We start from the raw sequence: 14,402 nt of genomic DNA on the forward strand, positions 1-14,402 counted from the left end.
TATCATCATAATTTAAGTGTTTTTTCTTTAAAAAAATTTTTTTTCATGTGGCAATTTATGACCTAGTTATGTAATTGTGCAGTAAATAGGTAAAAATAACAACATAAATGATTAGTTGAGAAGTGAAATAAAAAAAAAATTATATATAGTTTTCTATATAAAAAAAAGTATTTCCTTATACAATCACTCTAAAAGTCTGGGGTCAAACCCCAAACACCTTAAGTGTTGTCCTTTTTTAACAGTGATTAAGGGCTATAATAGTTATGATTAGGCTTATAATAGTTGGATGCCATAAAGTTATACACATTTATAGAAGTAAAACAGATGGAGTTGTTGTTGTAGTGCAGCAGATGACTTGCCCAGTGATCCAGCTCTCTCTCTCTCTCTCTCTTTGTTGTACATCATGTGTGTGTAGAAACTACATTACATTTGAAGAAACTATCATACAAATGATGAATGAGGTACAGTTTTTATTAAAGGGATATTTCACCCAAACATGAAAATTCTGTCTTCATTTACTCACCCTCAAGTTGTCTGAAACCTATGAGTTTCTTTCTTCTGCTATAAGAAGTTATTTTGAAGAAAGTCGGTTCCCCACTTCACTGTAGGAGTGTCTGATAAAACACCATTTGTGTTCTATATGTGAAAAAAAAATGTCTAGCTTTGAGTGACTAGATGAAATTATTGTAAGATTAAAGCAATTATCTGCGAACGGTGTGACTCAATTTGACTGACCAAATTTAGACATGAGTTGAATGATCAAGATGGGACTGTCTGTCTGCATATAGAATAGCTGCTAAATACAACAATAGACAAAAAAACTGAATCAGAACCTCTCTGACAAAGTCTCTGAACTCTGCTTTAAATTTCACAGAATTGCTGATATTTGGAGAAAATTATGCAATGTAACGTGCAATGAAACCCTATACTGAACAAAATCTGGACCCTTGAGCAATAGGAAAACCTAATGTGGTCTAAATCCAGATGGTTCATGTTGGAAAAATGACACCTTGTCTGTATAGACAGTTGTTAAACATGGTGGGTGATCTGTAATGCTATGGACAGCCTTATTCGGGGAGCCATTAGGGGTATAACCGAAGCGTCTCATTAGACGTTAAAGGGTGCCATGTGCGTTGGATATTTACGCTTTTGCAAAAGCGTCCTATATGGCGCTTTGGGATGAGAACGCGTTGGAGCTGCCTATATACAGATACAAGTGTGTCCTGTGGTAAAAAAGCTTCTGCGGACTCGCCATCATCACTGAACTGAAACATGACTGAATCTTGAGTTTGAGAATCTGAATTTTCACCTCTGTTGTGATTGGAATTTTTTTAGACCATCAAGAAAAAGTCATGACTTAAACATAACAGGACATAAACTGTAACATGGTGAACATGAAGTTTAGAGAGATTTTTCAGCAACTAAATCAAACATTAATAGGGTGAATCTTTCAAAGTAGTTAGCATATGCACACACAGATACAGATTAGAAATCACAATGCCACATGTCTTCATTCCAAAATTGAATATTACATTAAAATGTATTTTTTTTTTGTCTTAGAACATTCAAGGGTAACATTCAACATTGAAGGGTAACAGCCTTTTACTGTAAAACATCTTTCCTTATTGACTTATCCTCCTCATTTTTGTATCTCATTAATATCTCTCCTGTTTGTCCCTCTAACTTCCTGCTGCCTTCCCTTCCTTTCTCTTTCTGTCTTCCACCCCCGGTTCTCTTTTGGGAATTGTCTTGGTCATGCTTCCTGTGACTGTGATAATGTAATGAGCACAGATGGAGAAAAAGTCTCTAACCATTTCACATCACAGCTGTTTCTCCTCTATAAAACTCTGCTGAGAATTCAAACTTCCTTGACCAGCTTTCCCAAATGAACCGTTATTTGGACAAACATCAACTTACTCCAAAGTCTTCATGAGTCAGAGGGCAAAATAGGCCTACTCCTATCTTTCTCAGTTTAGCAGACCAGCAAACAGGAAGCCATTTATAATTGTAATGTCAAAGAGATGGTTTATTAAATCGGTCTTATGCAAACTAGAGTAGAGGCGCCACTGATTCAGGCTTATGGTCTAATCCATCAGCAGATGCCTCAGATTTTTATAATTGTACTTAAATGTTAAAGTCAGGCCAGATTAAAGACATTAAAATAGAGTGACTCACACTTACACACTCACAAAACCTTTACTCACACTAAAGGGTTTTTTTACCACTCATGCATGAATGTCCAGCACTGGTAAGTTTATTACGGCTATCAAATAAATATGTGAAAAATATTGATTTTACACACACACACCAGGAGCACTGGGCAGCCATTCACTGTGGAGGTCATTTCCTGCCAGTATTGAGAATCGAACCCGCAACTTTTGGGTTGCCAGTCTGACTCTCTAACAATATAGCGGAATGAAATTCCACAATGGAAAAGTGCATTGAAATGGAAAAACGCATTCTTTCTGAATCTCACAGGTTGAGTTTTTCAATTCCACTGCGCTACTATTCCATTGTTTTTCAAACATGTGTTTGATGGACATATTTAACAAGTGCGGTAATTTTTAACAGCAAAAATGTGACGCAGATCAGTGGAACGAAAACCTTTACCTTTAGAAACTTATTTTGCCTTCCGTGTCATGCACAAGACACTGCAAAAGAGATAACACATAATAGAAATGCTGTTGTAACCTACTGCATTGCATACAAGTGACTCATTACGTCTTGCATTGAAGAGAAAACACATATGTGCCATAAGCCCGTTCCACTGACTTATTGATTGAAGAATAACACATAAAATATGCTTTGTTTCATTTAGATTGCATACAAAAACTAATGTGCATTAAATATATGGCTGTTGTTTAAATGCATTGAATACAATACCTGACTTTTTCAGTTGTGCGTTGAGCAGATATCACATAATACATGTGCTGTTGCATTTGCATACAAGATCGTACTTATTTATTTGTGCATTGAAAAGATAACACATAACTTTATGTGCTTTTGCATTGCATTGCATAAGACCTATTGACTTGTGCACACAAGATCATTGTTTCATTGCATTGCATACAAGAACTAACTTACAGTGCAATACACATTTTCAGTACGAACTCTTTACTCATTGTAATGCACACAAACTCTGTTGTGTATTTGAAATAATAACACATGAAATATGCTTTATGTTTAACGTTGCATTGCATACAAGATCTAACTACTATGTGCAATGGTTATGTCTGTCTATAGTGTGTGTTTGCATTGAAAAACAAGATGTGCAGTGGAATGGAAAAACACTTTCTGTGTGAATGGCCTCTGAATGCCACTAATACAATATATGAGAGCATATTAAAGTTATTTTAAAACCTTTCTTGATCAGAAATACTTTTGAAACTACTATAATTGTGGAACATTTAGTCCTCAGGGATATACCACAGCTGAATTACATTTGCACATTTATAAGTGACAAGGGAGTTAAAAAACCTAATGCTTATTTAAAATCTGGTAATGGTTTAGGAGACTTCTGGCGATCCACCCAAAAGTTTTGAGTTCTCTAGATTGTAATGATATGATACAATTTCAGTTGAAATGGAATGGTGTTCAATAAAGAAAGATGAAGATAGAGAGAGAGCAAAGGCTTGTTGAGAAAAAAATTAAATCACCAAATTACGTATATACTACTAGTGTTTTACTTTGTCTAAGTATAATGAAATGGACATACTCTCACTTTCTAAAAGCACGGAAAGCTGGTCACATTCTGAATCTGCTTTTCATTAGGCAACTGGGTGAAGAGAAGAAAATATCAGAGGTGAAAGGTTAGAGGTCAATGACTCAGTAAATGCAATAGTTCAGTGTAGGAATCTCCAGACCTGCACCAGAGGAATGGTACTTCATCTGTGCTGAAAGATAAACAAACGTATATTCGAGTGGGCGAATGGGACATCTGGAAGAAGCAAGCCAAAGAGCCCCTCTATATGAACCTCCACAGTAGGCCTACAATCAAAAATCCTTGACACCGTGTAAGTAGGTCAAAGTTCATGGGAACCACCAGTCAAAAGACTTCTTCCTCCCACGATTATAAACAACATAGCTGGAATATGTTATCTAGGATAATCCTAGAATAGCATTTTGCAAAAATGCCCGCAGTCACATGAGAATCTTAGGAATCGACTGCGATCATTTTACGTGTCCAGTAAACGGCCCTGTGGTATGTTTGTTTTATATTGCTACTTTCAGTATAACAAATGGCCTTAGTCAAAAATAATCAGTTTATCCTTGCTTCACATTAAAAGAGATAAGGAAATACATTTATAATACAAGTAAATCATTATATCAAAGAATTTAATTTGAGAAAGTCATTATAATCCTGGAAAACCAGGAGACATTTGCATGATAGCAGCTAAAACAAATAAACAAAAACAGACTTTATGACCTTAAAAAAAATAGATTTAAAGTTCAGTGCCGGGAATCCCATGTTACAGTTCACCCAGAGAACAGTGATATCACCACTCATCTACTTGCAAAAACAAGTTTCATTGTTTTGCCTTGTGTTTCACAATCACTTTAGCAACAGCATGTTGTCAACACTTTCTAAATTCTCCACGGTCACATTTGTCACTCATTTCATCATCATAGTGCCGTAGCTGACTTGACCTTGGATGACAGCACTTGTCGGAACCTTCTCTTCAGCTCTTGCATGTTCGGGCTTTTTGGCCTGGCAAGGTGTAATCCACCTTTTCTCTTCTCCCCATTTCCTCCTCCCAGAGCTCGGCTCATCTCCTGACATAAGTGCAGAAAAGCAGCCTGGACACTCTCATGGTTCTCCCTGGCCGAAGCCTCAAAGTAGGGCCCTCCCAATTCATCAGCCAGCGCCTTACCCTCATGATCCGGGACCTGCCGGGCGCGGAGCAGGTCGCTCTTGTTTCCCACGATGATGACGGGGATGTTGCCACTGGGATGGATTCGGCGCACGTGTTGGTAGAGAGGCTGGATGGTACGGTAGCTGTTGAGGTCAGTGATGGAGAAGACCAGCACATAACCATCTGCCCAGTAAATTGAGCGGTTGATCTGCTCCTGACAGTAAAGACCCTCTACATCATCCTAAAATTGATAAAACGGTTGTTTTTATTCCATATATATATATACATATATATATATATATAGTAGAGTATGTACTGTATATATGCTGTACAATATGTTTGCAATTTTTGTATGTTTTTGAAATAAATCACATGCTCTCAGTCTCCTAAAGGCTGCATGTCTTTAATCAACAAACGGTAAAACCAGTAATATTGCACTCTAAAAAATGCTGGGTTGTTTTAACCCAACTTTGGGTCAAATATGGACTAACCCAGCCGTTAAATTTTTACATTACATTTTTAACCCAACATTTCGGGTTTGTCCATATTTGACCCAAAATTGGGTTAAAACAACCCAGCATTTTTTAGAGTGTGTGAAATATTAAAACAACTGTTTTCTATTTTACTGTTTTAAAAATAATAATTTTTAAAAATAATACAAATAATAGTAATTTATTCCTGTGATGGCAAAGCTGACTTTTTAGCAGTCTTCAGTGTCACATGATCCTAATATGCTGATTTGAGGCTCAAGAAACATTACTTATTATTATAAATATTGAAGACAGTTTTGCTGCTTACATTTTTTAAATATAGGCCTTTACAAAACAGAAAACATTTCACAATATTACTGCGTTAATGTATAGTTGATCAAATAAATCCAGCTTGGAGAGCATAATAGACTTCTTTCAAAAACATAAAAAGTTGTACTACATTCATATGCAGTATGGCATATTAGATATTAGCTGATCATTTTAATGTAAAGATAAACGAGAATCGATGTTGAAAACAATTGAGCAATTAAAAATAAATATAATATTATTATTTTACTGATTGCTGCAATTTTAATGTTTAGTATGTTTCACCAATAATGGAACCGACTACCAATGAATTACAGTAGTTGTAAATATGACAACTATAAGAAGTAAATTCTCAATCATCATAATACCTACAGTATAAATACACTGTGCTTGAGCCAGGATCAGATTCATTCAGTTGAAGAGAGCCTTTTAGTACACATGAGTCAGACTAATGAGCTTATGGCTGAACACACCCTTTTTATCTCCTCTGCACTGCATACTTTGTTTACAGGCCAAATGTTTGAACTAATATTCCCCACAGTTCATTTGAAGCATGCAGGAATCCCATAGGCAATGTCCGAATGATCTAAGTGACTGTGATAATACAGCATGGGTTGGGCACAATACTTTTGACGGATTGTATGATTTGAAGGTACCTGCAATGAGACACATGGAGTGTCCTGTACTTGTAAAGAAACTTGCTCCCCATCCAAGTTTATCTTCCTTGAATACAAGGCTCCTAGAAATGTTGAACAAGAAAAAAAAAAATCACCAAGTAAAATGATAAAATTATGTGTATTTGCTTAAATATGTGCTCTGAGAAGGCTATGGCACTTTTCAGCCAACTTAATGGAGTTAAATAGGCTACTGATGAAGAAAACCATGCTGAAAGTCTGAAAACTTCGTGTACAAGAGGCTAAAATATGACGACATTTTTATAGTTCAGTATAGGATTTTTAGCTTTATTTCATTATAATTTACCTGTGTTGGCTTCATAGTCTCCAATGAATCTCTTAGTAAGAAATCTTACAATCAGAGCTGAAAATAGAAACCAAATGGAAACGTTTGCATCATCATTTGCAAGCCTAACAATGTCACATAGCTCGTGCTGAAGTCAGTGTATGTCGCACCCTGGCGTTATAATGGCTAAAATGTTTTCATCATAATTCTTCAGGATTAGAATTATTATACCATTACCACATACCATTCAGACTTTATTAATGATTTTAAACAGAATGAATGAATAAACATTAAATCAACGAGTCATATTAGAATGGGTAGGCTATGAAATAAAAATATGATATGCATGATGGAATAAAGAACAAAAACTGTTTTAGATAAGCAATATCTTAAAGCCACATAATGTTAGGCTACATTTACCTGTTTTTCCGACATTGCTTGCCCCAAGAACAACTATTTTGATGTTTTTGTTAGGCACGCAGTCTATTACAGGGTACTCCGGTATAGGAACTAGCAAAAAGTTGCTAGAGCCACTGCTCATTGTTCTTGGCTGCTCGATAAGAAGACGCATTTAGAAACCGCAGTTTAGAAATGCATCCTTTTTTCTTCAGCTTTCTCGCGCTATACGAGCCCGTTCCACACTGTCCGCTGTCCTCTTCATAAAGCAATAAGTCCTCCGTTACCTCGGCAGACAGGGGTCTTGATCGACCGCTTTATGTAAATAAACGCAGACTTCCAGTGCACCCCAAACGCTGGCTCCGCTTCTGCACGACATGAATGTTAATTCTGCATAACGGCCCTCTAATGAAGTGACCAGCAGACTAAACCTGTACAGTTCACATCCCGAAGTTACTGATCGCCAGATCTCTACACAGACCTCAACTGCGCCTCAGCATAAGAAAAAGAAAAGAAAAGAAAAGAAAAAAGAAAAGAAAGAGCCGAAGGGGGGCGTTAACTATAGTAAACCAGAGTGACTAACTCAAACAAATTTTTAAGAATGGGATATGATAAAATGTGTAAATTAAATGTAGCCTATAATAAAAAGTAAAGTGAAATGTTTTGATATAAGGCTATATACAGTATAGCCTATGATTGGAAGCTTTACGAGTAAGTATAAAACATTTAAAAATTACGATTTTTTTTATCTCGCAATTCTGATTTTTTTTCCGCAATTCTGAGAAAAAGGCCCAGTCTTTTTTGAATTTGAAAAAAAATGTCGCAATTATTGAATTTATTCAGTTGAGGAAACAAGCCTCAAAATATGCTTATTATAGCTAAAAAAAGTCATTCAATTCACAAATTCTTTTAAATTATAGAACATAATTATTAATTTGTGAATTGAAAACTTTTTTTAGCTATGTAAATGCCTTTTTCGAAGCACATTGGAAAAGCTATGCTAACAGAAAATGGTGGAGCACTTGTTTCCATGGTTACGTTACCTCCTTTATTTTTATTATTATGTTAATTTAAAAGAATTAATTGAATGACTTCTTTAACTATTTGTCACGGGTGTGGAGCAGGCAGAAGGAACTGGAGGACTCCAGAGTCACAAAGAAGATATATATTTAATAAAAATATACAGGCAGGAAGATGGGGTACACAGGGTAACATTCAACATTGACCGACAACACTGAATCAAACTGAACTGAACTAAATACACAGAGGAATAAGGCTAATGGAGTGAACACAGGTGAAAAAATGATAATGACCGGACGAGGAACAGGTGGCTGATTGGGGAGTGAGTCCGGGAGAGGAACAAAAGGATCCGGGGAAGTGTAGTGCAGATGACGGGACAAACAGGTGAAGACGACAGACTGTGACATCACTCCCCCCTCCCGGTAGGTGTGGCCTCACGCCGTAACATCAATGGGGAGGGGGGGTGGGTGCCCTGGAGGCTGTGGAGGGCGTGGTCAGGAGGAGGAAGCCCCCCAGGGCGGAGCAGGATGAGGGCGAGGCCAGGGCGGAGCAGCCTGAGGGCGAGGCCAGGGCGGGGCAGGCTGAGGGCGAGGCCAGGGCGGGGCAGGCTGAGGGCGTGGCCAGGGCGGAGCAGGCTGAGGGCGAGACCAGGGCGGAGCAGGCTGAGGGCGTGGCCAGGGCGGAGCAGGCTGAGGGCGAGACCAGGGCGGAGCAGGCTGAGGGCGAGACCAGGGCGGAGCAGGCTGAGGGCGAGACCAGGGCGGAGCAGGTGGAGGGCGAGACCAGGGCGGAGCAGATGGAGGGCGAGACCAGGGCGTAGCAGAAGGAGGGAGGACCCCTGGTGGAGCCGATGGAAGCGGGGCTGACAACACCAGGGGGCCGACTGACAGGGGCGGAGCAGATGGGAGAGGAGACCAGGGTAAAGCTGAGGGACTGACGACGTGAGGAGCTGATGAGGGACCGTGGGAACATGGGGACACCGCAGGCTCTGGTGACTGAAGTGATGACAGGGGTAAAGAGGGACACGGTGAGGACAGAGGGAGTGAGGGCCGATGGGTGACTGGAGGGAGTGAAGAATCCAACTGAAGCGGGGGGGTGAAATGACGGGGCAAAGCAAACAAATGGAAGTCCAGAGGTAAAGGACGGGTGATGAGGGACCGAAAGGAATCCAGAGGGGCGTGGGAGCCTGGACGAGCTGGTGGACTGAGGGGCCATGGAGGAGCTGAGGGAGGTAGAAGCCACGGGGGAGCCGATGGGACCGGGGGCCGAGGAAGAGTCTCTGTGGAGGAGGTAGGAGGCGAAAACTGAGGATCCCATAGCAAAGGCAGGTTTCGGGGGACTGGAGAGCAGAAGAGTTAACGGAGGGCAGGTGAGAGGAGGTGGGCGAGGGAGGCTGGGTGGGATCCTGGTCTCCGGCTGGACGGTCTGGACGGTCTCTGGCTGGACGGTCTGGACGGTCTCTGGCTGGACGGTCTGGGCGGTCTCTGGCTGGACGGTCTGGACGGTCTCCGGCTGGACGGTCTGGACGGTCTTTGGCTGGACGGTCTCTGGCGCGGGCTGGACGGGGCTGGACGGAACCAGCGAAGAGGAGAGCTTGGGCTCGGCGGGGCTGGACGGAACCAGCGGAGAGGAGAGCTCGAGCTTTGCAGGGCTGACGTGGAGCGCCGGCTTTCTGGGGACAAGAACCAAACGGGGCCGCCGAATTGGGTGGAGAATCCCCAGAAAAGTCACGGCGTCCATGTTTCTTTGGGGTCGGTCAATCTGTCACGGGTGTGGAGCAGGCAGAAGGAACTGGAGGACTTCAGAGTCACAAAGAAGATATATATTTAATAAAAATACAGGCAGGAAGACGGGGTACACCGGGTAACATTCAACATTGACCGACAACACTGAATCAAACTGAACTGATCTAAATACACAGAGGAATAAGGCTAATGGAGTGAACACAGGTGAAAATGATAATGACCGGACGAGGAACAGGTGGCTGATTGGGGAGTGAGTCCAGGAGAGGAACAAAAGGATCCGGGGAAGTGTAGTGCAGATGACGGGACAAACAGGTGAGGACGACAGACTGTGACACTATTTAAATGCCCTTTTCGAAGCACATATGGGAAAAGTTATGCTAACAGAAAATGGTCGAGCACTTGTTTCCATGGTTACGTTACCTCCTCAAATGCATGGCGGCCATATATTATGTTTATTATCCACTTGCGCAAATAGAGCATAGAGTGCCGAAGTTACGACGTCACTCTGTAGGCCAAAACGCGGAAGTGAGTTAGCATTTTAGCACTACCGGTTCCCTCGCTCTAAAGCTATGGGATTTTTGAACGGGTTTTTGCTAAATCGCCTGAAATAAGGTCTGTGGTGAAAAAAGCCTCCAGAAAAAAGCCTCCAAAAACTTGGAAAAGTTTTGATCTTTGACATAGAACTCACAGTTATAACCTGCTTGTGTTTTTTTAACTTTATTGTGTCTGATTGTAATTTTTTAAAAATCTTTATATAGGCTTCAAAATGTATAAATATTGGATTAACTTGTAAAGATTATCTTGCTAGACAAAACGTGTAAGGGTCACAACCCTTTGTTGAACACAGATCTTATTTTATTTATTTTATTTTTTTTGCGATTTATTATTTTTTTGCGACCAAAAGTCTATGGGGAAAATACATTGCTTTTTGACCGAGGGAACCCATATGCGCCACTAGCTTCCGAGTTGTCCTACAAAGTGACGTCATCACTTCGGCACTCTATGTGACAGTCGTCTAGCTAGCGTATTTAGGCCTTTTTGGTAACCGTTGTCGTTGTAAAGCATACGTTAAAGGTCCATGCTCACCAACAACATTAAAGGTTTTAATAACCTAATTAATAATATTTTGGACAGCACAGTTAGCCTATAACGTTAAGGACACAGAGGAAGGATATCATAAACACAAAGAACGATTTTCTGCAGCTGATGAACGATGAAAACATTTGTGAGGCAATCCATCCATTAACCCTTAAATGCATGAAAGGGACAATGACTCTACAATCTAGCTAGGCTTACAATGCTTTTAGGAAACGCAGCCCAGATATGTCATAAAAAATTATTCATGTAGTTTTAATTATTATTCAATTCAATTTTAATTATTATAATTCAATTTAACTGATTAAATAAAATATATTAGTTGGACTGAACACAATTAAATTAAGTTGTGACAAATGTTAAATTGTGTTACTTTAGTTCATTTTAATTGATTAAATTGAACAATAGCAACAAAAAAAATAGTGTGTTTGTTTTATAATGTCAATTGTAATTTTCTCTTTGATTCAATAACCCCAAATCACAATTTCTTATTGCAGCAAAATTCAATTGACCAGATTTAATTATTTAACAGATAGCTTAGGCTAGTGAGACGAAAGCATAGAGGGGAACGGGAACGGAAAAGGACCCCGAGTTGGATTTGAACCCGGCCAACTTTAGTGCACTAACCACTAGGTCATCAGCGCCGACGCATGTGTCTGAGCTGGAGGTATGACATCACTTTTTTATTGCCAGCAGCCATATCACCCTGTAGCCCAAGACTGGTTGCCCACTGAAGCTAAGCAGGGCTGAGCCTGGTTAGTACCTGGATGGGAGACCTTTTGAGAAAGCCAGGTTGCTGCTGGAAGAGGTGTTAGTGTTAGTGAGGCCAGCAGGGGGCGCTCACCCTGTGGTCTGTGTGGGTCCTAACGCTCCAGTATAGTGATGGGGACACTATACTGTCAAAAGAGCACCGTCCTTCTGATGAGACGTTAAACCGAGGCCCTGACTCTCTGTGGTCATAAAAAATCCCAGGATGTCTTTCGAAAGAGTAGGGTGTAACCCCGGCATCCTGGCCAAATTTGCCCAGTGGCCTCTGTCCATCATGGCCTCCTAATCATCCCCATATATACCAATTGGCTTCATCACTGTCTCCTCTCCACCAGTAAGCTGGTGTGTGGTGAGCGTTCGGGCGCACTATGGCAGCCGTCGCATCATCCAGGTGAATGCTGCACACTGATGGTGGTTGAGGAGATTCCCCTCTCTATGTGAAGCGCTTTGAGTGCCGAGAAAAGCGCTATATAAATGTAATGAATTATTATTATTTTGTTGGCCAACCGGCAGTCAGCATCGCACTGGTTCCTTCAACAAAAACCTAAAGAGGATTTTCCCATCAGCTTTTGGATTATTTCTAAAACAAGCTCTGTGATACAACACAAGTTTATACTTGCACGTTTTGTCCATAAAGATAATTATCGCATTAACACAACTTTTATGAATTTTGAAGCATAAAGGCAGTCGCTATGCTAAAAAGCTAAAGGCTAAACAAACTACACCATGATTGCTCGCTCATGTTTCACTAAGCTTCTGGCAACTCTTTCAGTTTTTATCTAAAAACAATTTTCCTATTGAAGTATTGAGTTAGAATAGTATGTAAAAACACAATGAGCAAATAAGGCTGTAAAAGTGGACTGAGCTTTCCTTTTTGGCGTGATTACGTTTAATGTCCCCAACCACCTCTGTAGTGTCACTTGTTAGCAACTGCCCTTTTCAAGACACTTGACAGCTTAAAAAATCACGAGTGGGATAAAACTGATGTATTTTACCTCGTAGAATAAAACAAAAGTGTAAGAAAGTCTTGAGTTTGTGTTCACCACAAACCTTATTTCAGCCATTTAAACAAAACCCTATTCAAAAAACCCATTGACATTGAGACGATGGATCCGGAAGTGCTAAAATGCTAACTCGCTTCTGCGGGATGTCAAACCTGTAGGAAATTGTATATTGGGTCAATGTAATTAAAAACAGCATTCTCTTGCTTTATGTTATAAACCTGATTGAATTAGAACAACAAAATTAGAATTTATTAGTAGAATGAGCTTGGAATACCTCCTTAAAATGGACCTCCTACTGTGCACGTTCACTTTTTGTAGGTGTGTGTGTGTGTGGTCCAGGAAATCACTACATCATGGGGACAATGTCCCCACAAAGATGGCAATACCTGAAATCCTTGTCCTTGTAGAGACAAGTTTTAGTCCCCAAACACGTGTGTATGTGTGTGTGTGTGTGCCAGTGTGACCTAGGTTGTCTTTCATTCTCCCTGTCCAGGCTCCATGCTGACAAAACATATAAATCTGTCAAAAGCATAAACTGTAATTTAAAAAAAAAAAAAAAAAGGTCAAAAGCCACATGGGGGACGGATTATGACTTGTAAAGGCCCTGGGGCCAGGTATCTCCAAAGGAGAAAATTAAAATTAACTAGGCACATAGAGATGATATTTTTTTGCTAAATATATGCACTATATTACATAATAATATACATACATACATACATATACATAAATAATTTTACTCATATCATTAAAATATAATAACGTTTATTATACCGTAATATTAAACGTATGCCTTTATATTCACATAGGGCCCATAAGCTATGGGACATATATATTACAACATTAATAAACATTTGTTTTCATTGTTAATGGGTTTTCTTAACCAAACTGGAATGCGCAAGCCTTAAACCCCAGGGCCCCCCAGGCTTCTGGTAGTTAAGGGGCCCTGGGCACTGGCCCCATAGGCCCGGTCAGTAATCCATCACATCAATAAATCAATAGAGCCATCAGCTATATCCATATAATGCAATATTAGTGTACTGCAAACTGCCAGTATTGCGTTAACTGTCTTCTTTACAAAAAAGTGTACAATAACATTTGAAACAGTAGTGCATTGCTGCATTCATTGCATTGTTTAAAAATCAAATGACCAGAAAGGGTTATTTGGCTATCCATTCATAAATAGGCTTAGTCATTTGCTAAGTTAAAGGAGCTGTATGCAAAGAATGTATTTGAATTAATCATTAATTTACCCTGATATGTCACTAGACATTAAGAAATCATGTTCATTTCAAATACTTATATCACTGACAACTGTAGTCCGGCCAGGATATTGTCATTTAAAAAGTGAAGTTGCAGCCCTCAACTGATGTTAATGTTGTCATGTTGTCTTTTGTTCTGATGCGCCACCCTGGGGATACACCGCTCTACAGTCATTTGAAAGTGATTGCAGTACCAGTTTTGGCCACAATCTTGCATATGGCTTCCTAAAATAAATGCGAATGTTTGGCTATTTTGATGGAATTGGTTGAAAGAAGGATGCCACCTCCTTTGCTTTTCATTCTTGTAGTTTTACTTGTCTCATTAACACAACTTTTTTTAGACAAATTAAATATATTTATTTTCACATGTATTTAAATGACCACATGAAGTGAGCAGTCTTTGGCTCTGAATGAGACATGTATTGTTGCCGACAGCAGACAAGAGAAACATTAAACGTTTTCCATCATAGAAATAATGATGTGAACTCCACTGTTATAAATTGCA

General features: G+C 39.8%; 1 protein-coding gene across 1 annotated transcript; it reads right to left on the reverse strand.

Annotated features, from left to right (window-relative positions):
- Positions 1 to 3,430: 3,430 nt before the first annotated feature.
- rasl11a (RAS-like, family 11, member A) lies at positions 3,431 to 7,493 on the reverse strand. Its single transcript, XM_039668841.2, has 4 exons — positions 7,031 to 7,493; positions 6,632 to 6,688; positions 6,307 to 6,389; positions 3,431 to 5,094 (listed from the first exon to the last, which is right to left on the reverse strand). The coding sequence occupies exons 1-4, from the start codon at positions 7,179 to 7,181 to the stop codon at positions 4,624 to 4,626; spliced, it is 762 nt and encodes a 253-aa protein (XP_039524775.2). The 5' UTR covers positions 7,182 to 7,493; the 3' UTR covers positions 3,431 to 4,623.
- Between the last annotated feature and the right edge of the window lie 6,909 nt (positions 7,494 to 14,402).

This window comes from Pimephales promelas, chromosome 1 (genome assembly GCF_988280905.1).
Source record: "Pimephales promelas chromosome 1, fPimPro1.hap1.1, whole genome shotgun sequence".
Taxonomy (NCBI): Eukaryota; Metazoa; Chordata; class Actinopteri; order Cypriniformes; family Leuciscidae; genus Pimephales; species Pimephales promelas.

What these genes read in the sequence shown, in the direction of transcription:
- rasl11a (XM_039668841.2), bottom strand. Translation starts at nt 7,181, where the DNA reads ATGCGTCTTCTTATCGAGCAGCCAAGAACAATGAGCAGTGGCTCTAGC. An exon ending in AAGCAATGTCGGAAAAACAG is followed by an intron (nt 6,689 to 7,030) that starts GTAAATGTAGCC and finishes TTCTATTTTCAG; the next exon opens with CTCTGATTGTAAGATTTCTT. An exon ending in AGACTATGAAGCCAACACAG is followed by an intron (nt 6,390 to 6,631) that starts GTAAATTATAAT and finishes CAACATTTCTAG; the next exon opens with GAGCCTTGTATTCAAGGAAG.